General features: G+C 45.0%; 2 protein-coding genes across 2 annotated transcripts in view; both read left to right on the forward strand.

Annotated features, from left to right (window-relative positions):
* The window catches only part of LOC115140643 (versican core protein-like), a 63,940-nt gene that overhangs the window by 18,252 nt on the left and 18,644 nt on the right, over positions 1–27,044 (forward strand). The window lies entirely within an intron of this gene.
* Positions 194–27,022, forward strand: LOC135574632 (mucin-2-like). Its single transcript, XM_065026077.1, has 9 exons — positions 194–2,054; positions 6,575–6,652; positions 11,737–13,064; positions 13,193–13,280; positions 17,521–17,751; positions 18,064–20,369; positions 21,546–22,662; positions 25,588–26,892; positions 27,006–27,022. Exons 1-9 carry the CDS (start codon positions 194–196, stop codon positions 27,020–27,022), a joined length of 8,331 nt encoding a protein of 2,776 aa, XP_064882149.1.

Below are 27,044 nucleotides of genomic sequence, written 5' to 3' on the forward strand. Positions count from 1 at the left end.
GACGTGGGTGGAAGTGTCTGTGGAGGGTGCTACTACATCCCCCCCCATGCTGGCCACATCCGCCATTGGTCCCACCATAGCTCTCTCTCCCCGGGACAGAGGCAGCACTAATCAGACCCCAAGTTTTGAACTTGTTTCAGAGACCGGAAAATCAGCCGAAACAGCGGCCCCTTCGTCTATGTTCTCAACCAGCATGGTATCGCCTCGCCCCACCCCGGGAACGCATGAAGGCGATCTTGAGGAGGTGACCTCGCCACACACCACTGCCGCTGCAAAACAAGAAGGTGACATTTTCACGACAACATCCTTCCCCGATTACAATGTTGATGACTTTGAGGAAAGCCCAAGCCATGTGGAGTCGGTCCCTCCCAGTGGAGACACGTTCCAAGCTCCACCTACAACAGGAAGTCCACATCCTAGTGATTCTACCTTCCCTGCTCCCCCTCAGGCCACTGCAGTCATCCAGGTAGAAGATGCCACACCTGAAGTGTCCGTAGATACCGCCGTGGACCAGCCATCGAGCACAGTGTCTGGGGAGAGATTGGCTGAGCCCACAGAAGAACCAGAGAATCACTATGTGATAGAAGTGGGCACAGTTCAGCCTGACATTCTTCTAGAGGCCTCTCCAAGCACAGAACCCATGTTTGCTCACGGAAGCGTAGAGGAAACCACCCTGGAAGGGATCACTGCAGAGATTACCTCTGACCTGATAGACGCCCAATCAGTTTCGACAACCGAACCAACTGAACCAATCAGCACTGAGAAAACTAAAGATGAACCTGTTAGTACTGAGGACACTACATATGAGTCCAGTCTACGTGTAACTGAACAGCCGTCCACTCTTGAAACCACAGACGATTCCACAATGGTGATGGCCTCAGCCACTCCAGATGCGTCTGTAAGTGGAACTACTTCTCAACCCTTTGATCATAGGGAAGTGGAGGCCACTGCCCCACCCACAACAGCAGAGGTCCTTGAGGGATCCCCTAATGCAGTCATCACTGAAACTACCCCATCCACAATATCCACTGTCACTCCCAGTATGGTTGTGACCTTATTCACTGAAGATGTGGAGGGCAGTGGAATGGGTCCTGAAACCATCGTTGACCTGGGCTCCACTGCTGCGGTCACCTTGTCACCTACACCAAGGTCATCATCTACAGTGGCAGTAAACACCGAGGACAGAAGCACTCTTAGCCCCCACACTGATTCATCAAGTCCCGCTGGCACGACAGTGTACCCAGAAAGAGAGCCATACTCTGAGGGCCTTCATTCAACAACCCCCTCCCCAGACTATGTTGATGAGATTGGAACTGCAGGTTTTGTAGAGGGTATCGCACCCGTTCCGCCAACCCAAGCGGTGCATGACGATCCCTCAACAAGCACCTCATCCACCACTGTCATGGATGAAGCAACCATGATTACCACCATCGTGTGTGATACAGAGCCCAACTCCGGCATGGAGACCACCACCCCAACACAATCAGGAGGTACAAGATCAGCAATACCAACAAAGTCATCATCAAAGCCTTCAGATGGCTCAGCAACTGATGCCCCGACCACACCCTCATCCCAATACTCAATCATACAAGTTGTCACTCACCCGGCTGAGACAGAAGGTGCTTCTAAAGCTGAGCCCACACAGAAACCTCTTCCTCATGATGTAGAGACACCAGCCATTCTGTACAAGGAGGATGCGAGTCAAACACAGGACCCACCAAGTGATCCCACTACCACCACTTCACATGCAACCGTGACCTCTAAGGAACCTTCCTCAGTGAACCCAACAGCAGCCGCCATTCTCATCGACAGTGAGACGTCAGCTGAGGATGTGAGCTCAGGTGATCAGGTCATTGAAGAGTCCAACACTCACTTTCCTGAGTCCCTCAGTGAAACCTTGACTGAAGTCCAGGACACCACTACAGACATCGATACAGAGTACTTCTCATTTGCTCCCTTGATCTCCACCAGCGCTCCAGCCACTGTGGGCCCAGATGGACTCCCCATCCAAGTTATCAACATCAATGCCGACGAGCAGAAGCAAAGCGAGTCAGGTAAGAAGAATACCTCTTGTTCACTATATTATATGATATAGGCTAGACATCTTAGGTAAATGTTGCTCTGTAACAATTCAGAGTTTGTTATATAAAGGTCAAACTCCAAATATCTCTCCAGATGTTCTCTTTTCCTGACAGTAATCTTGTCTGCATGAGTTAATTGCGGTAGATAAAGTTTGCTGTATGTCACCTGGAAAGACCAGTACTTTCTGTATTAGGATTAGGCCTATTACATAGTAATGTGGTGCATAAGGACTAGTTCTTCAGATCAGCCCCTGCCTGGGATCCTTTATGTCTGCTCTGGTAGGAGGTCAGATGTGTTAGGTTACTGTTACTGGGGTGTGACTTCAACTTGATCACTTTCAAACTGTTGACTTGCCAAAAAGCTTATTGAAAACATAAGCACAGTACATGTTTTGGTTTTACTGTGGAGAACAGCTCTTTATGTTTTGGCCTAGGCCCTATGTGACAGAGAGTGGTTGTCTGTAACATAGGCATGTGTTAACACTTATGGCATACTGTGCTGCAGCTCTCCCCCAATGCACATGAATGTACAGTAGAGGGTTTTTTGGCAGATACAGTAAGACCATGTGCTGTCCAGGGTCCTGAAGTGGGGGTTTTGACTCTCAGCCAAGGAGAATGCATGTGCTGCTCTCTCTTTCTCTCTCACACACACAGACATACGCATAGAGGCGTTGCTACATCAGCATCTGGTTTGGTTGTCGTTCATTTCAGTACCTTTATGGAACATATCTCATCAGGTTTTTTCCAAAGCTTACACCAATCATAATTTTAGCTATAATATTTATAGTTTTTTGGCTTTGCAAATGGTGAAGCTCTCCTCTTTTGGAATACGCTAACAGTGTTCTGATTTAGCATGGGTGCTAACTATGCTAGATGATTGAATACATCTTCATGGGTGACAACACAGTTAGCTATCTAGTTTATCATGTATCTCTACGTATATGGGTGATTCTACACACATGGTGCAAATTGCATTCCCACCCCAAAAAATATCTTAAAAAGTTAAGGAAAACTCTGACCAAAAACGTTCTTTTGGTATTTGCTTTTCATTAGTCAATTGTTGATATCGACCCAAATAGTTTTGCATGTCAGCAATCATGTTTTTAAGATACAGAAATACAGCCGGTATGATTGTCATTACCGAAACAAACACATTAATATACTGTAGAATTAATGTGCCACAACCAAATCTCTATCTTTTATGTAAATGGAATGTTACAGTGCATTTGGAAGGTATTCAGACCCCTTCACGAGGTGACAGAGCTCCAGAGTTCCTCTGTGGAGATGGGAGAAACTTACAGAAGGAAAACCATCTCTGCAGCACTCCACCAATCAGGCCTTTATGGTAGATTGGCCAGACGGAAGCCACTCCTCAGTAAAAGGCACATGACAGCCTGCTTGAAGTTTGTCAAAAGGCACCTAAAGGACTCTCAGACCATGATAATCAAGATTCTCTGGTCTGATGAAACCAAGATTGAACTCTTTGGCCTGAATGCAAAGAGCTTGAGAGGATCAGCAGAGAAGAATGGGAGAAACTCCCCAAATGCAGGTGTGCCAAGCTTGTAGCCTCATACCCAAGACAACTCAAGATTGTAATCGCCGCCAAAGGTGCTTCAACAAAGTGCTGAGTAAATGGTCTGAATACTTACGTAAATGTTATATATCAGTAAAAAAATGGAATATACATTTATATACATTTTGCTTTGTCATTATGGGTGTAGATTGATGAGGGAGAAAACTATTAAATACATTTTAGAATAAAGCTGTAATGTAACAAAATGTGGAAAAAGTCAATGGTTCTGACAACTTTCTGAATGCGCTGTAATTTAAGGATCCAGGCACTTTTTATTTATTTCACTTTCACCAGTGATTAATTTACTCATTCTCGTTGTGCAGTACAGGGGCTCTGAAAAAAACGTATGACATATGCTCAAAGAATACCCAAAATGCATCCTTTTAGAAATGGGAACACTCTCAGTAGAGTGATGCAGGTCTTTAGACGATTGTACACATGAAATGGTCTGCAACGTTATATTCCATTTTGTGCGAATCAAGCTATTTCCATTATCCAGCTGTTCCATTCTCTGTGTAGCCTGCTGCTAGAATGGATTGAGTGGTAACAACCAAATGTTATTGGTAATAGTGAGAGGTTAGCATGTCTTGGCGGTATGATTATTGAACCTCTGTAACTTTTTCACTCATCATTGTTAACGATTCATTCAGGATTATCCACAATCATCGTAGCATCCACATCAATGTAGAAGTGTTTAGAAACGTATTATATTCTTATTTACAATAAAAGTGACTTCAAAATGACACAATGGATTATTTACATTGGGCACAAAAGTATCTGAAACACAACCAAAACTAACCGTAAATGTATCCAACAAATGTGTAGTCACAAGCTTGATGTAGTCATTACGTGCTAGCAATATCGGACCAAATACCAATTTTGACTAATCGATTTATAAGAATCTTTAGGGGTGTCAATAATTTTTGAGAAAAAATGTATTAATTGTTCAACCAAATCCCTGAGCAATTGTATTCATGTCGTATAATTGTATATTGGAGCAAACAATACACATGTAGCTCAGTATATGAGCTATTTATTTTATTTTTTACAGTCATTTATTGCTCATCTTTATCAAGGGTGTTAATCATTTCAAACACCACTGGACCTCCATCATTCCCATCATTGAATCACACAATTCAAAAACCCATTTCATAGAGAATGTTACAAACTGGACTATACTGTATGTAGCAACGTACTTTGAAGAGATGGTGATTGGGTCTAAATAGTCTAAAATCAGTGTACTTGTCTTTAACGGCCATTTTCTTTCTTTAGTATTTTACTGCTGGAAAGATTGAAAAACCTATTTATCCACAATCTGCTATGTATACATTCAGTCCTAGAGTACCTTAACAAAATGAAACCAACATATTTAGGCTGACTTCATCCAGTGTTCAGAATGTTTTTTGTGTGATCTACAAATATGCACATATTTAATGAGGAATCACATCATTTGCATATTTTACATACGCTATTTCAAATGAATTGTAATACAAAAAAGTTAAACATTTGTGTCCACATTCAACTGGTAAAGGTTGATTGTGATATGATTAAGGGAGAAAAATGACCTTAATTAGGGTGTGTTGTCTGGCCTTAATTAAAATCATCACAACATTTGACTCTATATAGACCACTTTAGCGTATTTAAATAAAAATACCTTAGACCAAGCAAGAATCATGTAGGCTATTTAAAAAGACCCTTCGAAAATGACAGAAGAAAAGCCCCTGAGTATCAGCCTATTGTCAGATTTTTACATCATCATACACCGTAGTTACAAAGCTCAAAAAACAAATAAATACCATGACTTTTAATCAAGCCATGGGATTAAATAATAGTAAACAGGTATATATATTCCATGTCCACCCTTCCAGACCTATCAAGGGACCTCCTGCAAAACCCGTTTTTTTTGTTTGTTATTGTTTTCCTATCCCCCCTAGCTAGCTCGCGAATTCCTCTGTGGGTCCTCCCTCCCACATCCGTTGACAGACTGCAGCTTAGTGCCTGGACCACCTCAACTCGGTCAGTCAGTCCAGCTGAACAGATGTCCAGACAGACATGGGGGTCATAGGGAAATAAACACTGAATGAAAAATGAAAAAGGCCACAATCTCTCGGCATGCAGCTGTTTATTGTATTAACAGGGTCTTGTGGTCAGCATAACAGTGAGGCCTCCGGAACCTCAGTTATGTAAATTATGGCTTAGGCTTACTCCCCCCACCTTTTCTTTTTCACTATCTCTGGTAATTCTCCTTCATGGAGGCAGCCGCAATGGTGTAAGACAACGGAATGCGGTGTGTTGAGTTCCACAACTCACCTCACAGTCAATCGGCCAGTGGAGAGATTACTGAGCAGGAGTGTCTTACGACTTAGTAGGCAGGTTATTGGTTGGATGATGGTTGCTCAGAGTGGCAGTGTGTCTCAGGCTAAATTACTCATAATTGTTGAGTAATGCTGGGGTATAGAAAGGATAGCATAATTATAATATTTTACCATGAGTCATAATGCCACTGTTCAGTGTAAGGCCAGTAGTTTATCCTATAGTGGCCTTTTAACATGTGTCAGTAACATTACCTCACCCACTTCACATTAGAGTATATGGGAATGTTTTATACTTTTGCCCCTTGAGTCAGAGGATATGGCTGGTCTTGAAGAACGTTGAGGTAGAGAAATATGAGGAGAGAAGGAATACATGCACATACATGGTTTCCAGCACAGCAATTACTCTATGTTCTAACTGTGAGCATCCAACCAGAGCTATGCACTCAAGCGTTCCTGACCTAATGTGGTGCTACACTAATTGTAAATAAGTCTAGTGTTCTGGCACAGTGGTACAAGACACACATGGTTTGGGACTGCCATGGGCAGATGGCTGCCATGGAGCCTGGGTACTGGTGATCTGGACTCCCTCTCCCTCTGAGTGCAGGCCTGCCGGTGCAACCTGGGGATGAGAGCCAAAGCTGTGTGCAGAGGAGCCACACCAAGGACCAAGGCCACACCCTCTGTGTGTGTGTGTGTGTGTGTGTGTGTATATGTGTAACTCTCTCTGCCAGCCTGGCAGCAAAGGAGGAGGCTTGGCAGCCTACCTGACTAAGCACAGATGCATGTCATCACACTGCAGCCTGAAAACCAACTCAGGGGTGATGTCCCCACTAAAAGCGTAAAGCATAGTCCACAGATGCTGAGACTCCATAGTCTGACGCACACCCGAAGACGCACCTCCCCACAATTCTCAACCAAAGCCGCTCTGGTACACGTCTTCTATTAATTTGAACGTGTTGACAGTTGGAGAAATTGCTTTGAGCTGCGCTGAGAATTATAAGTATATTCAATATTCTAGAACACTGCTGTGTGTACTCGTACACGTTTTGTACTATGATAAACATTTAAGGCAAAGTCTCCCCTCTCTGTGCAGCCAGGCCACCTGTGGTACAGTATTCGACATCCATCCACATCTGACGACTTCGGGAGAAGTCGTGGAAACCGGCCACCAGGGGCAACTGTTACCTTCAAGTAGGATTCAGTTTTGCTAGGGCATTGTGGACAGGGATGGCGGATGGGCTTAAGCATCTGTTCGACATTTGATGTCTGAGAAACATGGATGAACATATGCCTCCGGTGCCAAAGGATGCATGTTTGAATCGAACGATAGAAAGTTTGTTTGAGATTTTTGTTTTAAGTCTATCCCAAAGCTTAACAAAGCTTAACTCTTACCTTAACCAGTTAATGCTTAACCGTGACATTAAACACTTCGAAATTTGATGTTTGCAACAACTTTTACATTTGACATTTGAGAAACATGGATGAATGTCTAATTCTGACATGGGACTGTGGAAGTTAGTTGCTCTGTAAAGACAGCTGAGCCGCTGGTGTTGTGGTGGCCTGACTAGAGAGGGAGATGATGGGTGTTTTAGTGGCATATTGTTTGGTGCGACCAGGACGTTCACAGAAGAAACCCCTGTTTTATGGAAATTGGCCATCTGAAAGATACTGTCCGTTTTGTACACTCACTGGAGTCATAGTAAACAAAGGGCTTGAGAAGTTAGAATAAGCATTCACATCTCCCAGATCAGAAAGAACAAATGGATTCCATTGGTGTACATTGGTATTTTCCACTTATAATTTGATCGTCAGGTTTTAGTGTGTGGTCCAACCTTATTATGTGCTATCCAGTGCAAAACGATTCCTTCAAAGCAACCACATTAACTACCTGCCCATTGAATTGCAGTAATGAGATACACAAGGCCCTGTGGGGCTGGTGAGTTGTGTTGCTGAGTTCATGATTTGCACACAACAGAGCGTTTGTGCCTGTCCTCAGCATGGAGCACTGCTCTTCCTCCCGAGCCACCGCTGGCCTGGGTTTATGTGGGCGTCTGTTTTTATTTGAACAGATTCGTAATACGGCACCAGGAGCTTGGGCAACGGCCACTGAGCAACTGAGGATGGAAGGGACAGGGGGGAAGCGGGGAGCCATGGCAATTGGGGTGGTGGGGAGTAGAAAGGGGAGGGGAGTGGTTGTGAGTTGGGGCTGTCGAGTGAGGTAAGGTGCGGTGATTAAATAGGGTTGTGTGTGTGTGTGTGTGTGTGTGTGTGTGTGTGTGTGTGTGTGTGTGTGTGTGTGTGTGTGTGTGTGTGTGTGTGTGTGTGTGTGTGTGTGTGTGTGTGTGTGTGTGTGTGTGTGTGTGTGTGTGTGTGTGTGGGGTTGGGTTATTGCTCTCTTGTGTTCCCAGGCTCCACTGGCCTTAAACAGGTGTCAGACTCCTGCAGGTGTTCTCTCTCCCAGCCACTAATCTAGCTGAGCCACAGCTTGTGGGAAACTCCACTTTTCAGATGGGGGAGAGAGAGATGGATGGAGGAGGAGTGAATAGTGAATGAATAACCATTATCCCCTACCCTGGCGTTGGTTGGATTGCAAGTCACAAGCCAAAGAATGCAGAGCTGTTCACTATAACAGAGAGACCACAACACTGCTCTGTGTTAAGCCATTTGCCACCTGCTTTATAGATAGTTATAGTTTTGTCAGAACAGGGAGTGAAGCACAAAGTTTGTTAACATTTTTGGAGAAGAAGAAAAAGAACAGGAGTGTGCGCCTCAAGGGGACGCGTGAGCACTTCTTTTCCAAAGGCTTTAGGCAGTTGTGTGGGCCGATTTTCGGATGTTGCGCATGTTCCTCTCCAGGGAGACACTGACATCCAGTGGATCTGCTCAGGGCAGGAACAGGATGTCTATCTTTTCTCAGGGCCTAAGCTGACTTGGGGTCTGAGAGGGACCTTGCAGCCCAAAGGGCAGGGGCTTAATAAGGTCAGTGTTACACCGAGCATTCAGCACATTCGGAAAGTATTCAGACCCCTTGATTTTTTTCCACATTTTGCTACGTTATAGCCTTATTCTAAAATGTATTTAATTGTTTTTTCCCTCATCAATCTACACAATACCCCATAAAGACAAAGCAAAAACATTTTTGCAAAAGTATAAAAAAAACATCACATTTACATAAGTACTCAGACACTTTACTCAGTGTACTTTGTTGATGCACCTTACAACCTCGAGTCAGCTTGGGTATGACACTACAAGCTTGGCACACCTGCATTTGGGGAGTTTCTCCCATTCTTCCCTGCAGATCCTCCAAGCGCTGTCAGGATGGATGGGGAGCGTTACTGCACAGCTATTTTCAGGTCTCTCCAGAGATGTTACATTTGGTTCAAATCCAGTCTCTGGTTGGGCCACTCAAAACATCCCCCACAGCATGATGCTGCCACAACCATGCTTCACCGTAGGGACGGTACCAGGTTCCTACAAACATGACGCTTGGCATTCAGGTCAAAAAGTTCAATCTTGGTTAAATCAGACCAAAGAATCTTGTTTCTATGGTTTAAGAGTCCTTTAGATGCCTTTTGGCAAACTTCAAGTGGGGTGTCTGGCCACTGTGCTGCAGAGTGCTGCAGAGATGGTTGTCTTTCTGGAAGGTTCTCCCATCCCCACAGAAGAACTCTGGATCTCCCTGACCAAGGCCCTTCTCCCCCGATTGCTCAGTTAGGCCGGGCGGCCAGCTCTAGGAATGGTCTTGGTGGTTCCAAACTTCTTCCATTTAAGAATGATGGAGGCCACTTGGGGACCTTGTGGACCTTCAATGCTGCAGATATTTTTTGGTACCCTTCCCCAGATCTGTGCCTCGACACAGTTCTGTCTCGGAGCTCTACGGACAATTTCTTCGACCTCGTGGCTTGGTTTTTGCTCTGACATGCACTGTCAACTGTGAAACCTTATATAGACAGGTGTGTTCCTTTCCAAATCATGTCTAATCAATTGAATTTGACTCCAATCAAGTTTTAGGAACATCTCTAGGATGATCAATGGAAACAGAGTGCACCTGAGCTCAATTTTGAGTCTCATAGAAAAGGGTCTGAGTATTTATTTTCGCAAAAATCCGTAAAAGACTGTTTTCGCTTTGTCATTATGGGGTATTGTGTGTGTGAGGATTTTTTATTTATTTAATCCATTTTAGAATAAGCCTGTAACATAACAAAATGTGTACAAGTGTCTGAATACTTTCCGAATGCACTGTATGCAATCAGTGTTCAAAACATTAGGAACACCTATCTATAATAAGTTGCACCCCCTTTTGCCCTCAGAACAACCTCACTTCATAGGGGCATGGACTCTACAAGGTCTCGGAAGCACTCCAGAGGGATACTGGCCTGTGTTGTCTCCGATACTTCCTACAGTTGTGTCAAGTTGCCTGGATGTCCTTTGGGTGGTGGATCATTCTTGATAATTACGGGAAACTGTTGAGCATGAAAAACCCAGCAGCATTGTAGTTTTTGACACACTCAAATCGGTGCACCGGGTAGCTACTACCATACCCCGTTCAAAGGCACTTAAATCTTTTGTCTTGCTCATTCACCCTCCGAATGGCACACGTCCACAATCCATCTCTCAATTGTCTCAAGGCTTGAAAATCATTCTTTAACCTGTCACCTCTCTTTCATCTATACAAATTAAAGGGGATTTGACCAGTGACATCAATAAGGGATCCTCGCTTTCGCCTGGATTCACCTGGACAGTCTATGTCATTGAAAGAGCAGGTGTTCCTAATGATTTGTACACTCCCCGTAAGAGCCTGATGATAATGATAATGCTCCCCGTAAGAGCCTGATTGAAGCATCAGTGCCAAACAATGTGAGGTAGGCCAGATGACATTGTAAAGCATTGAGCTGGTGAGAGTTAAGGCAGGACAAACATGGGATTGATTTGTTTTGTTTGGAATATCGCTAAATACAGCTCCAGGGCTTTGAACACTGACAGGAGAACTGTGGAGGTTTGGGAAAATGCCTTTCAATTCATGTATTCATAGGAATGTCTTGTCGCACAAGATCAAATCTGTTCATCTGTAGATAATCCATGCTCTATTAAACATTTAACTTGGTTTTGAATCATGACGATGCTCTGACTTTCCAGTGTTAATATGCACATTCACAAAGAAATCAACCCTGTTTTGTTTAGGAAGGTCATAAAAAAAAACATGCTATAAGTCAATTTATTCCAAGAGAACAGAATAGCACGTTTTGAGGAGCATTTGTCTGTGCTTAGTGGCCGAGGCTATGGCTGCGTCATGCCAATCTATGGCTGCTCCATGCCTATGAAATCATCTTGTTCGTTTAGCAGACATCACAGGCCCTACCCTAACACAGTCAACACACATATATTTTACAGTAAGAAAATAATGGAATATAACAGAAGAAAATAGAAAGGATATTTCTTCCCAAAAGGCTATTGCTGATTGTCACCAGTAGCCTACTCAGATGACGGACACTCACAGGAGCCACAGTTATTCTAGGAAAAAGTGATATATTGAAACAGAGACCATCAGTGTAATGTGTAGAGTTTTTTGACAACCAAAACACATCATTATAAATCTTGGAGTATGCTCTTTCTGCAAGCGTATAGCAATCAAAATGTCTGGCCTGCATGGACCTCTGTAGGAGTGCATTAACTAAGGCTAGCCACACTATTGCTCATCATAGTGTCATTATCATGTGTTTCATTCACTCTCTCATCTTTTCTCCCCATTTTCCTCTCTCTTTTCAGTGGATATGACTCTGCCGATCTTAGACACTTTGAGTCAGTTCCCTGTGTTCCCAGAGGTGCCTGACCTGGGTCAGTTCCCTGTCATCCCTGTCGTTCCTGACCGGGCCACCCCCTCCCTGGTGGACGGTGAACCTCTCCCGGGCCGTGGAGAACCTGACTTCTTCTCCTCTGCTGCCATCACCATGACTCCAACGCTGATCTTCATCAATGGCAAACACGAGGTGACCCTGGAGCAAGAGAGAAGACAGGTAGAGGAGGAAGCAGGGAGAGGAAGAGGTGACCAGTTTGAGGAGAATGTGACCGCACTGGGGGGCAGTGAGGAGGAGGTGACCCCCACTGTGTTTGATTACTCTCTGATAGAGATACCTGATACTATACCAGATAAGCCTGATCATGAGGAGAGCCCTTTGGAGTCCACGGGGGACCCATTCTCACGTACCCCACTGCCTTTGTCAATGTCCACTCTAGATCAATTTTTTTATGACTATGGGCCTGAGGTGGTTCATGTGGAGTCAACTCCTACCACAACCCCAGAGCAGGTTGAGGAAACCACACAAGGCCGTACTATGCAAACAGATGTGACTGCAACCTCTGCACCTGTCAGAACAATGGTGGGAACCACTCCGTCCAAAACGGAGCAAAGAGCTGAGGGTCTATCATCTGTTTCAGAGACCACAGAGGGACCAAGTGACGTCATAACTACATCCACTGCAGCAGTGTCCACTGTTTCAATATCTGGCACAGCAGTGAGCAAAACTTCAGAACAAACCCAAAGCCAAACAGCTCATGCACCCAAGACTCCTGAGGGAAACCAACAAATCAGCACCTCTGTGTATGGCAAAGAGGTGGAGGGGTCAGGGATACAACCCCCAGATGATGACAGGGATGCTGAGGTGACTCAGCCAGAAGGGGAAGAGCCCTCTGTTTCACCCACAAAAGAAATGCACGGGGCCACTGATGACAATGACACTGCAGACGTAACAAAAAGCACCTCTGCTCTTCCGGATTTTGACATCTCCATTCAAACCCCTCTACTGTCTGTCTCTACACGCTCTTCTGGTGATGTTGAAGATGCATCAGTGCCAGCGACCATAAATGACATTGAGGGCACCACCTCAGGCCAGGAGAAAGGATCAGCACAGGCCACACACACTCCTGAGGAACCAGCTAGCATCACTCTGCCTCCCTCAATGACAAGTGGCCAGACACATTTAGTAGAAACAATCAAGACTGAGGTGATGCCATCCAAAGAGGCAGGCAGCACGGAATCACCTTCAATGATCTCTACCACAGCTGAATCTTTGACAAGCCAGCAAGATGGAACAACGGTTAGCCTTCCTTCAGTGTCTCCCACAGTGAAATACACTACTGCAACACGTGTCATTTCTGTACCAGGGGAGGAGAGCTCAGGAGACCAAACTCTTGAAATGTCCACGACCAGCTCTCCATTATCCAGCACAGAACAGATTTTGTTAGGATCCACAAAAACATCACCAAGAACAAGTTCAGCAGACACTACACAACAAGCAACAATGGAAAGAGAGGTAATAGCATTCACCGAAGGCACAACAAGCACAGAAAAATATTCAGTTGTTACTATCATTGATGAGACCGAGACAAGCTCAGCCTCCACTTCCACAGATAAAGAGAGTCCTAAGAATCCAGTGACATCTCCAATGCCAACCAAAGAATCTCCTGCAACAACTGTCTCTCCAATATATAGTACTATTCAGATGGTTAAGACAACCATGGCATCTCTCTTAAACTTAGTCAGCCGATACACCACACAGGCCACAGTTGTGACAAGTGCGGTACCTAAACTAGAAGACACCATAAGCAAAGATAATCCTTCACTTACCCCAAATCTTATGGAGGAGGAAAGTTCAGGTGATCCTGATATGTCTACTAGCATAGCTACTGAAACACATCTCTCTCCTCCTTATAGTATAGTCAAAACAGAAGAGGATGTGACCACAACCTCAACAGCAACCAGCGAGGCTACAGAGAAACCATCAGCAACTCCTGTTATTGATGACACAGAGACTAGCACAACCGTCACTTCTAAAGATGAAGAGAGTTCTGGAGAAAAGACAACTCAGATGTCCACTAAGGAGTCTCCTGTGACAACAGCATTTCCTTTGTTTAGCACGGGCAGAAAGGAGGATGATAGATCAACGGTATTATCAAGCATTGAACCCAGTGAAATGTTCGATCTATCATCAACAGTTGCACCTTCTGTAACTATCAGCACAGCTTTTTCTAGTGGTTCTGCAATGGATACTGAGGTAACAGATGTAAGCTCCACCTTATCCTCTACAGACGAAGGGACAGGTGACCAGGCAATTGAGGTTTTCACCGAAGACACTGCAACTGACACAGTGTCGTCTCTGTATGGCCCTGATAAACCAGTAATTACTACAACAGTGTCACATAAAACTGCAGAGAGTGCAGTTACAGAGCAGACTGAGAAACTGTCAGGCTCAGAAAAACCGTCATCTTTTCCCGTTACAGAGAAAAGCTCAGTCCTTGATTCCACAGACGAAGAGAGCTCAGGTGATCAGACTCCTGATATGTTCCCCACCGAGTCTACAGCCACAAGTGGCGCTACATTGTTCAGCTCAATCAAAAAGGAGATTGAGATGACGACCACTAAGCAACCTGTAGATATAACAGTTGGAGATGCTGCAAATGAAGCGACATCAGTCACAGAAAAGCCCTCCACTGTCCACATAAGTGATGAAACAGAGACAAGCTCGGGAGACCAGATGCCTGATATGTCTACCAAACACACTCCAACCAGCACAGTCTCCTATCTGTTTAGCACTGAGAAACCAAACGATGTAATATCTACAACGTCACATGAAACAGAGGAAAGTAAAGCCACAGAAACTTCTGCTACTGATACAGAGACCAGCTCAATCCCCTCTGCAACAGATGAAAAGAGCTCAGTTGACCAGCCTTCTGATACGTTTACCAAAGAGCCTGTCAATACAGCTGTTTCTTCTGTTTATAGCACAGTCCAAGCAGAGCAAATGAAAACCACTGCCATGCCAGACGTAACGATCCCAAAAGGAGAAAGTGAAGTTACAGGTCAGACTGAGAAACCACCAGACTCAGAAGCACCATCAGTTCCACCTATCATTGGTGACGCAGTGATGAGCACAGTAGTCTCCTCTACAGATGAAGAGAACTCTGGTGACCAGACAAGTGATACCACAGACTCTGTGACTACAACAACCACAGCACATTCTCTGTTTATTACTGAGAAACCAAAACATGCAGTGACTACAGCATCACATGAAACTGCAACAGCTGACACTGAGACCGCTACCGTCACAATTATTTCTGTATATAGCACAAAGAAAACAACAATGTCACAAGACACTGCAACAGTGGAGACTGTCACAGGGGTCACAGAGAGGCACACAAACAGGGAAAAACCTTCAGGTACCCCTGTTACTGGTTATACAGAGACAAGCTCAGTCACCTCCACTACTGGTGAGAAGAGTGCTGATGCTCAGACAATTGCATCAGTACTTACCATTATAGATGGGGAGAGCTCAGGTGATCAGGCCCCTGATATTTTTACCCAAGACACTGCAACTACCACAGTGTCCTCTCTATTCAGTACAGAGAAACTAGGACTTGTAGGGACTACAGCGTCATATGAAACTGCAACAGAATCATCCCAAGAATCGTCCATGAGTCCCGTGGTGACCCTCATAGATCCGACTTGGGAACCAATGGGGACATCAGCTATAGTGTTCGACACCTCAGAGGAAGTATTAACTGAGATAACAGAATCTAAACCAACCAAAGAAACGGGAAGGACATCAGGTGTTCCCATTATTGATGACACAGAGTCAAGCTCAGTCCTTGATATGTTTACCAAAGACACTGCAACCACCAACCTATTATCTCTGTTCAGTACAGAGAAACTAGGGCATGTCGGGATTACATTGTCACATGAAACTGCAACAGGTGAGACATCCAAGGTGACAATATCTGCAGCATATTCTTTGTATAGCACGGAGAAACCTACAACAATGTCACGAGAAACTGCAACAGCAGAGAGTGGAAAGACCACGACAACTAAAGCAACATCTCTCTACAGCACAGAGAAAACTGCAGAAAGTACAGCCGCAGATAAACCTTCAGTTACTTCTGTTTCTGATGGCACAGAAATACCTTCCTCTTTAACCACTACAGATGAAGAGAGTTCAGGTGACCAAACAAGTGAGATTTTTACAAAGACTTCTTCCGTGACACCTGCGTCTTTTTTGTACAGAACAGAAGCAACACGTTTAGTTTCCATTACTGTCACATCCTCCATGTTGCCAGATATGATTGAAGTGGTGGACTATGACACTAGTGAAGAGCTTTCACTTCTTGAATCTATACCTTCCGCTGTTCAAACAACCACAAAACCTGAGGGAGAACCTACAACCGTCAGCACCGCCCCTGTTACAAGTTCAGTCCTCACCTCCACAGAAGAAGAGAGCTCAGGTGATCAGACACCTGGAATGTTTACCAAAGACACCACAACTACCAGAGTGTATTCTCTGTTCAGCGCTGAGAAACCAGAACATGTAACGACTTCAGTATCAAATATTACAATCTCTGCAACTTCTTCTCTGTATAACACTGAGAAAACTTCAACAATATCAGAAAAAACTGCAACAGCAGAGAGTGGAAAGGTCACTACAACCACAGCAACTTCTCAGTACAGCACAGAAAGAATTGCAGAAAGCACTGTCACAGAAAAACGTCCAGTTTATCCTGTTTCTTATGGCACAGAAACAACTTCCTCTTCATCCACTACAGGGAGCTCAGGTGACCAGACTTCTAATATATCCCCCACAAAAAGGGCTTCAAGCACAATCGAAACAGAGCTGGAAACAACCACAACACAGCCTGATATAGAGAAAACAGTGAGAGTGAAAACAGGAAGACTAACTCCAGTTATTGATGATGCAGCCATCAGGTCTATAGATGAAGAGACATCTGAGATGTCCACCAAAGAGACTCCAGTGACAACAGCGTATCCAATGTACACTACTGTTCAGATGATCAAGACAACCATGCCCTCTCCATCAGACTCAGTCAGCAGATACAGAACACAGGAAGCTATTGTGATAAGGGGTGTGACAGAGCAGAAAGTAGAAACCTCAAGCAAAGATACACTCTCAGTTACTCTGGGTATGGCAGGCACTACTATTACATCTCCAGTAATAACTTCTACAGATGAAGAGACCTCAGGTAAACAGACCCATGAAATGTTCACCGGTGTGACTTCTGCAACAAAAGCCTCTCTTCTGTTCAGCACAGTCACAATGAGGGACGAGGTGTCTACTAAATCAACAAGCGTTGGACCCAGTGGACATGCTAATGGGGCATCGACAGTGTCACCTTTTGGGTCCCCGACCACAGCAGGTACTGCCGCCACTTCCTTGGACGTTACCACAAAGACAACAGATGCAACTGTCCACCCATCAGTCACTGCAAATGTCGAGAAAACAGCATATTTTATATACACCCTCACAGAGGAGGGCTCAGCAGACACAACTGAAATCTTTACCCAGGAATCATCAATGACTCCCGTGGTTAGCCTGATAGATCAGACATGGGAATCGATGGGGACATCAGCTACAGTGATCGGCACCTCGCAGGAAGCATTAACTGAGATAACAGAATCTGAACCGACTCGACAAACAGGAAAGACATCAGGTGTTTCCAACATTGGCGATACAGAGACAAGCTCAATCCTTGATACTTATTCCAAAGAAATTGCAGCTACGACGGTCTCCTCTCTTTTCAGTACAGAGAAACCAAGCCAAACAGTGTCGACGTCGTCACATGAATCTGCAACAGCTGAGACTTCAAAGACAGCTCTTACTGCAGCTTCATCTCTACATAGCACAGAGAAACCAGTAACAGAAAATAATTTTGTTTCCCATATTACTGATGACACAGAATCAAGTTCAGTCCTCATCTCTACAGATGAAGAAAGCTCAGGTGACCAGACAACTGAAATGTTTACCAATACATCTTCCTTAGCACCTACATCTTCTTTGTACAGCACAGAAGCAACACATTTAGCTTCCATTACTGTCACATCATCCACTTCACCAGAAATTGATGAAGAGGTGGACTATGACATAAGTGTAGAGCCTCCACTCGTTGAACCTATACCATTTACCATTCAAACAACCACAAAACCTGAGGGAGAACCTACAATCGTCAGCACTGCCCCTGACACAAGTGCAGTCCTCATTTCCAAAGCCGAAGAGAGCTCAGGTGACCAGAACCCTGATATTGTTACCAAAGACACTGCAACCACAACAGAGTCATCTCTATTCAGCACTGAGAAACCAGTACAATTAGTAACTACAGCATTCCATGAAATTGTAACCCCTGAGACTTCAAAGAATACAATCATCACATCTTCCTCTCTGTTTAGCACTGAGAAACCTACCACAGCGTCACAGGGAAGGGCATCAGCAGAGAGTGAAAAGACATCTGCGACATCAGCTGTTTTTATCATTGATGAAACAGAGACAATAGCCATCCTCACTTCAGAAGAGGATATAAGCTCAAGTGGTGCCACAACTGAGATGTTCACCAAGGAATCTGTTGCAACTACGGCATTCCCATCAGAGTCAGTTAGTGCGTACACTACATCAAGAACAACAGTGAGCTCAACAGAAGAAGACAGTTCTGGTGACCAGACCCCTGATATGTTTAGCAAGGTGCAAGCTACGATAATTGAGTTTGTCAGTAGTTATACCACTCCTCGTTCATCAACTGGACAGGTGACAGAACAAACCGGGGCCTCAACACAGGTTACTCACAGTACCTCTACACCCATAGACATGGAGAGATCTGGTATATCAACTACAGAGGATGACCAAGAGACAACTCAGCCAGAGGGTTCAGGTGAAGAGGTACCAGTGGAGACCTCCACTAATCCACAGGACCAGTTCACTGTAGCCACAGATGAGACGGAAATCAACGAGACAGAGAGTACATCTGATGCTCCAAGTGTTACATCCTCAACACGGTCAACACAGATCAGCCAAGCATCTATGTCATCCCAATATACTGTCTCCACTAGCACAGCTGAAACAATACAATCAGCCACTGCTTCATTGCCTGAGCAGGGAAGTGGAGACTTCACAGAACCCTCTACTTCAGAAAGTGAGGGCAAAGAGGATGAGAGTTCAGGTGATGACACATATGCTGTTACAACAGCCCCACTGCATACTACATCATCTTCAACAGACTCAATGGTTACAAAATCAGTAAGCACAGAGGTAACTGATGGAACCAAGGTGGTTGAACAGACAGAAGAACTAACAGGCACCGAGGGACATTCAGCTGGCTCTGACTCACATGTGGCGGCCTCAGTGGTCACATTCACAGATGAAGAGAGCTCTGGCTACCTGACACCTGATATTTTTAACAAGGAATTTGCTACAGCAACATCACTAGGGTCAGAAGCTGTGATGACCAAATCTTCCTCCCCAATAATCAGCAGTGACCCCTTCCAAAGCACAACTGTAGGAACAGTCATCACACCCACAGAAGAAATATATGAAACACCCTTGTACACTCCCGCTGCAGACATTGAAACTCTGGAGCTTTCTGTGGACCAAACAACTGGACAAGCAAGCACATCAAAACCCTTTGTCACTTCCTTCACTTATGTAGACATGGAGGTCTCTGAAATATCACCAACAGATGGTGTCCAGGAGAAAATCCAAGCAGAAGAGTCAGGTGAGGAGGCACAAGTGCAGACCACCACTGAACCACAGGACCATTTCATTGTTGCAACCAATGAGACTGAAATCAGAGAGACTGAAAGCACGTCTGAAACACCTCGTGTTGAATCTTCAACAGAGTTCACACAGTCCCAGAAATCCACATTAATCCAATCTCCTTCCATGTCAAGCACAGATAATACAACAGAGGCTTCCACAGCCTCTTTCACAGAGCAGGGTAGTGGGGACTTGACAATAGACTCTACAGCTGAGGCGGAAGGGACAGAGGACGAGAGTTCAGACATCTCTGACGTGTCTACTCGGCAACCTGCAAGCACAACTTATCCTCCCCTGTCTAGTACAGCAAGAACAAAGCAGGATTTTAACACATTTTCTTTCAGCACTGAAACAATCCAAGAAACAGATGTTGAGCTTGATGTAACTATGTCATCTGGCACAACTGCAAAGGTTACTTCTAGCAAAGCTCAGGCCCTGGAACGTGATGTGACAGATAAACCATCAGTTGCTTCCATTTCACTCACAGACAAAGCCAGCTCTGATGACCAGACTCCGGATATGTTTACCAAAGAGTCTGTCACTGCTAAATTCTATTCTGTATACAGCACAGACAAAACAGAACATGTCACATCCATGACTAGAGATTCTTCTCTGTTCAGCACTGAGCAACCAGGAAAAGTATTGACAATAAAGTCACATAAAGTTGCAATATATGATACTGCAAGGACTGCTCCAACTTCTGTTTCTTCTCTATACAGCACAGATAAACCATCAATTGCTTCCATTTCAGATTTAACCTCCACAGATGAAGAACGCTCTGGTGACCAGACCCCTGATATGTTTACCAAATACTCTGTAACTACAGTTTCTTCTCTGGATAGCACTAAGAAACCTACCACCACGTCACAGGAAACTGCAACAGAAGAGAGTGAAAAGACTGCTACAACTACAGGAACTTCCATGTTCAGCACTGACAAGCCAACACAAATACTGACCACAGCTGAGACTGCAGGATCTGCTCCAACTTCACCTTCTTCTCTGTGTAGCACGGAAAAAACATCAGTTGATTCCATTTCAGATTTAACCTCCAAGGATGAAGAGCGCTTTGGTGACCTTACCATTGATATGTTTACGCAAGAGTCTGTCACTGCAACTGTTACTTCAATCTACAGCACTGACAAAGCAGAACAAGTGACAACCACAGTACCGTCATTTGTAATGACCACAGGAGAGAGCGAAGTTACAGAGAAAACATCAGGCTCAGAACAACTTGTTACTACCGCCACTTTCACACCATCCACTTTGCCATATATTGACGAAGTGGTGGACTATTTACCTTCACCTGTTCAAACTAGCACAAAACCTGAGGGAGAAGCTACCATATTCAGAGTTCTCCCTAACACAGAGACAAGCTTAGTATTCTCCTCTACAGATGAAGAAAGCTCAGGTGACCAGACCCATGATATGTTTACCAAAGAGTCTGTCACTGTAACATTGTCCTCTCTTGTCAGTACTGTCAAGACAGAACAAGTCATGACCACACCAATGTCAACAATAATGCAAGCTTCTCAGACTTCCATTTCACCTCAGTTCTACGCCACTCCCAAGACAACGGGTGTCGATGACATATCAAAACGGATGGCGTTCACAACCAAACAACAACCGTCAACTGAGAGAGACACATTCAGCGAGGCAACAGGTCAAACAGAATCCATTGTGTCAAGCACACCAGGCCCAGATGAGGAAGGTCATATCAGCCCTGACACAGAAACCACCATCTTTCCTGAGGCTACACAGCCCCCTGTTACTGTTACTGGGAGTGATCGTACAACTATGAGTGACCATACAACACACCAATTCTCTACAACCAAAAGAGACCATACTACAATGAGAGTCCATACAATGAGTGATCATTTAACCACTGGAGACCACACTGTAGCAAGGGACCACACCACTGGCAGAGACCATACAACAGTGCCTTTTGGTTCACAGTCACCCATTTCCACTGCCATCCCCTCTATTATCTATCAGGGTGTCACTGACCAGCAGGTTATGATCATCACCTCAACCAGCAGCCAAACCAAAACTAACCAGACCCCCACCATGGTGCTGCATGGTACAAAACCAGAAACAAGCCCAGTTATCATATTTACAGAAGAGGCCATAGATGAGGACGAACTGTTCTCCACTGTTGTGGACAGCATGACCACAACCCCTGAGATTATCACTAAAGATGACACAATAATTGATGCTGATACTGTGACAATGGTGGACCCCTCCTCACAATTCCACCCCACCATATTTGCAGAGGAAGCAGGGGGAGTCACAGCCCTTACCATGACACCACACTCTTCAATTGCAATGACAGAGGAACCTGAAGGGTCTGGGCCCGATTACTACTCGTCTTCCACAATTGACCCACCGAGTCTGGCTACAACACATATCCCGTCAGTCACCTCCGTAAATATATCTGAAGAGGCAAGTGCTGAGACGACAAGCAGCTCTACAAAAGTTGAAGATTCAGAGACTGTAATAACAACCACCACATCATCTGTAGAGTATGTTGAGGCATCTAGTTCAGAGGTCATGTCCACTGTAGCTCAAACCACTCAAGCCACAACTGTTTTCACAGAGTCCAGCTCTCAGACGGCCTTCACCACATCATATATATTTGTTAATGAGTTTTCCAGAGATGGTGTAACTGAAGAGCAGTCCAATACAGAGACTACTCCTTCTGCCCCTGTATCATCCCATGCATCAACTCACCCCATAGATGCAAGCACACAGACCACAGTTAGCAGTGAGGATGATGAATCCCTGACAGATGAGATGGAATTATCCACCACCCCTTCTCCTACTACTATTGAATCTGCAGGAGAAGGCCGTTCTGATGAGGATTCTGAACTGGAGAACACAACAACTTTATCTAGTTCCAAGCAAGCCACCGTGGTGTCTTTCACTGCTACACAACAGACGTCAGTGTCAACTGAGGAAGACAGAGAGACTGTGAAATCAACCAGTCCACTGCCTGTTGATGAGTTTTCTGGAGATGACGATTCTGAAGGCTCTGGAACCTCCGCCTCTGTAGTGGAGACCTCCCAAACCACAACTCCCACCCCAGACACGAGCTCAACAGCTACTGAGAAGGGTGAAGTGACAGAGGTTACAACTCCAGCACCTTCATTCTCAGAGGAGGGCATCTCTGGGGAGGAAATGACAACTTGGACACCCAAACTCTCTGAAACCACATCCTCTCTGTATAGCACAGATAAATCATCAGTTGCTTCCACTTCCAATTTAACCTCCACAGATGAAGAACGCTCTGGTGACCAGACCGCTGATATGTTTACCAAAGACTCTGTGACTACAGTTTCTTCCCTGGATAGCACTAAGAAACATACTACAGCGTCACAGGAGACTGCAACAGCAGAGAGTGAAAAGACTGCTACAGCTACAGTTTCTTCTCTGTTTAGCACTGAGCAACCATTACAAGTAACAACAATGTCACATGAAACTGTAACAGATGAGACTGCAAGGACCGCTACGACTTCCACTTCTTCTCTGTATAGTGCAGAGGAACCACCAGTTGTGTCCATTTCAGAAATAACCTCCATGCATGAAGAGAGCACCGATGACCTGACCCATGAAACGTTTTCCAAAGAGTCGGTTACTGTAAGTGAACAAATTACAGCCACAACTACAGTTTCTTCTCTGTTTAGCACTGAGAAACCAGGACAAGTAATAACATCGTCAAATGAAACTGTGCCAGATGAGACTGCAAGGACTGCTATAACCTCAGCTTCTTCTCTCTACAGCACTGAGAAACATTCAGTTGCTTCCATTTCGGATATAACCCCCGCAGATGAAGAGAGCTCAGGTGAGCTGACCCCTGATATGTTTGCCAAAGAGTCTGCAACTACCACAGTTTCTCCATTTGACAGTACTGTCAAAATGGAGCAGGTAACAGCCACAACAATGTCACCTGAAAAATCAATAGCAGAGAGTGAAAAGACTACATCTACCACAGTGTCGTCTCTGTTTAGCACTGAGAACACAGAGAAAGCTTACTCCCAGCTGAATTTGTCTGTCCATTCCACTGTTGAGCCATCTGTAATGCCTGATGTGGTGGTCCAGTTTGTCACAACCTTTGTCCCCGAGGTGGACATGACAATGCCTGGGAAATCTTTCCATCAGGCCAGGTCTGAGATTGAATTTACCCAACATCCTCTCATTGACATCTCATCTGAAAAAACTGCAGAGGCCACCACGAGTCCCATGTTGCTTGAGGTAGATTCAAGGGACTCCACTGACACTGTAACCACACCTGCACAGGGCTCAGAATCACCTTTTGTTGCCACAGCTTCTACAGCAATACCATTTAAATCAGAAGTTCAATCTTCAAGCCAGGGACTTACAACAGAGAGAGTTTCTACTGATACAGAGGTCAGCTCAGAACAAGACAGTGAGGTCAACAGGACTTGCACTCCCACCAGTATCTCTATAAAGGAGGAAGCGACCGGGTATATTGTTACTTCTCTAGTCACAGACATTGCCACTGCAGTGTACAGTACACCTGCTTCCGCTGTGGTCACATCTGCTTTGCCAGACATTGAGGACGAGGCGGACCATGAAAATATTCCAGATCTGTCACAGGTTGAATCTGAACCTGCTCTTCAAACAACCACAAAACCAGAGGGAGAACCTACAGCTGTCAGCACTGCCTCTGACACAAGTTCAGTCCTCACTTCCATCGATGAAGAGATCTCAGGTGATCAGAAACCTGCTATGTTCACCAAAAAGTATGCAACTACAACAACTACAGTTATTTCTCTGTTTAGCTCAGAGAAACTCACAACATTATTACAGGAATCGGTAACAACAGAGACTGAAGGCACAGACCAAACCGAGGGACCAGCAATTACTCCTGTTATTGATGAGGCAGAGACGAGCCCAGTCCTACATGTAATGACAACAGCAAAATCACCAGATGCGAGTGCTGCTATTGATCAGACCACAAAAGCATCAGACTCTGAGGAGTCTTTTACTCCAGGTGTTGATGACACAGAAACAGGTTCAGTAGAAGGGGCAATTCCAATGACCACCCAGGAGTCTCTTGAAACAGAAGCTCATGTGCACAGTAGCACAGCCAAGCCATTGCAGACATCCACATCACCAGTCTCTGAATATGCGAGTGCCCTCACCTCTGCTAAAATAACTGGTGAGAGTGAAGAAACAGAACAGACAGAAGCAACCAGCACAGAACAGCCATCAGACATTCCCAGTTCAATGAAAAGCACTGTGATCTCAGTCCTACCTGATACAGATGAGGAGAGTTCAGGTGACCAGACTCCTGATATGTTTACCAAAGAGTCTGTCACAACTTTAGCTTCATTGCTGTATAGCACTGGGAAAACTACTATATCTTCACATGCAACTGTAACAGCAGAGACTGAAGTCACAGAAGAAACAGAGAGGCCATCAGGCTCGAAACAGCCGTCATCTACTCCTGTTATTGATGAGACGGAGACAAGCCCAGTCCTCTCCTCTACAGACAAAAGTAGTTCAGGTGATCAAACCCCTGATATGTCTGCCAAAGAGTCTGCCACTGAACAAGTGACAACCACAGCAATGCCACACGTAATGACCACAAGAGCAGATAGTGAAAAGATGGCAACTACAAAAGTGTCTTCTCTGTACAGCACAGAGAAACCCGACTCAATGAGTGACCTCGCCTCTGCTGAAATAACGGCTGAAAGTGAAGAAACAAAACAGACGGAATCAACAGGCATAGAACAGCCACCGGGTGTTTCCAGTTCAATGGAAAACACTGTGAGCTCAGTCCTATCTGGTACAGATGAGGAGAGCTCAGGTGACCAGACTCCTCATATGTTTACCAAAGACTCACCAACTACTACAGTTTCTTCTATGTATAGCACTGAGAAAGCTACAACATTTTCACAGGAATCTGTAACAGCAGAGAGTGAAGTCACTGAGCAAACAGAGAGACCAGCAGGCTCTGACAAACCGTCAGTTATTGATGATACTGAAAGCAACTCCGTCTTACCTTCTACAGATGACAAGAGCTCAGGGGACCAGACAAGTGAGAGTTTCACCACAGATGGTTTTGCACCAGAAGCTCCTCTCCTGGCTAGTACAGCCCCTCCAATTGTCTCTGTCCAATCCACTAAGGTGACAACGGAGGCCAATGTGATGATCCAGTTTGTCACAACATTTTCCCCCAAACCAGACTTGACAACACCTGAGGCTTCGCTCCAAGAGGGCCTGTCTGAGATTGCATTTACCCATCGTTCCCAACCGGACATATTTTCTGAGGAAACGGCAATGCCCACAACCAGACCCATGCTGCCTGAGGAAGATTCAAGCCAGTCTGTTGACACTTTAACAACACCCGCTCAGAGCTCTGAATCAAATTGTGTCTCCACTGCCTCTCCAGTGAAGACTGATGCTGTACCATCTACATCAGAGGAAGAGGAACAGGTTGAAGCTTCAAGCCAGGTACCTACAACAGAGGATGCTTCTCCTAGTGCAGAGGGCAGCTCCGAACAAGAGGCCGAGGTCAAAGAAACAGACATTTCTGCCATTGGCTCTCCTCTAACCGAGAAAGTGTTAGAAACTAAAGTGTATAGAACACCCACGACAGACGTTGATGAAGAAGTGGACTATGAAAGTATTACAGAGCCCTTACAGGTTGAGTCGGAACCTTCCCTCATTGAAACCACCACAACACCTGAGGTAGAAGCGACCACGCTCAGCAGTGTCCCAACGGAGGCTCAGAAGATTGAGCGTGCGTCATCAAGTTCAGAGAGCAGTTCATCGAGCAGCTCGGAGGAAGTGTCAAACCCGTCTGTGAATCAGTCAGCATTGACCTCCTCCAGCTCTGAAAGCAGCTCAGGAAGCGGCTTGGAGAAAAAGGTGACCGTAGTTTCCCCTGTGAAGCCGGAGAGTGACACAGCAGAGGAGACCACCCCATCCCTCTCTGTTACTCAGGCAGAACTTGCAACCGCCATCACTGATTCACCCTCTCTCACGCATCCTAGGGCTGAAATTGAGTCAGCGGGTTCTGAGAGCAGTCCCGAAGGAAAGACGGCTTCTGAAGTTGTTACTCCTGCCACTAAGATGCCAATGTGGGAAATGCCAGAGTACACAACTGTATCGCCAGCTGAAACACAGAGCCAGACAGAATCGGTCTCTATGATCCAAAGCACTCCTTCATCTGAGGAGGAGGAAAGTGTGGACTATGATAATGTATCAGGACCTACATTAGTCGAGGGTGAACCCCCCATCAAGGTAGTGGAAACTATCACTTCAGCTGAGACTGGAATGGATTTGGGCCAGATGACTGTTGTTGAGATTGCAGGTATGTCATTTTAAAAATGGTGGTCAATGATACAATGCTATTGTGTGTAATGGAAATAATATCATCATATCATACTTTTTAACATTTGTCATTTCACATTTGTCTTCTTCTAGAATGTGATATCAATTGAATGTTTGTTTTTCTCATTTTAC

This window comes from Oncorhynchus nerka, linkage group LG13 (assembly GCF_034236695.1).
Source record: "Oncorhynchus nerka isolate Pitt River linkage group LG13, Oner_Uvic_2.0, whole genome shotgun sequence".
Lineage (NCBI taxonomy): Eukaryota > Metazoa > Chordata > Actinopteri > Salmoniformes > Salmonidae > Oncorhynchus > Oncorhynchus nerka.

Bases quoted from the DNA above. Each gene is read 5' to 3' on its own strand.
- LOC135574632 (XM_065026077.1), top strand. From the start codon at position 194: ATGGTATCGCCTCGCCCCACCCCGGGAACGCATGAAGGCGATCTTGAG. The intron at 17,752-18,063 runs GTGACCAGACAA...TTGTTACCAAAG, and splicing joins TACAGATGAAGAAAGCTCAG to ACACTGCAACCACAACAGAG. The intron at 20,370-21,545 runs GTAACTACAGTT...ATTATCTATCAG, and splicing joins ATATGTTTACCAAATACTCT to GGTGTCACTGACCAGCAGGT.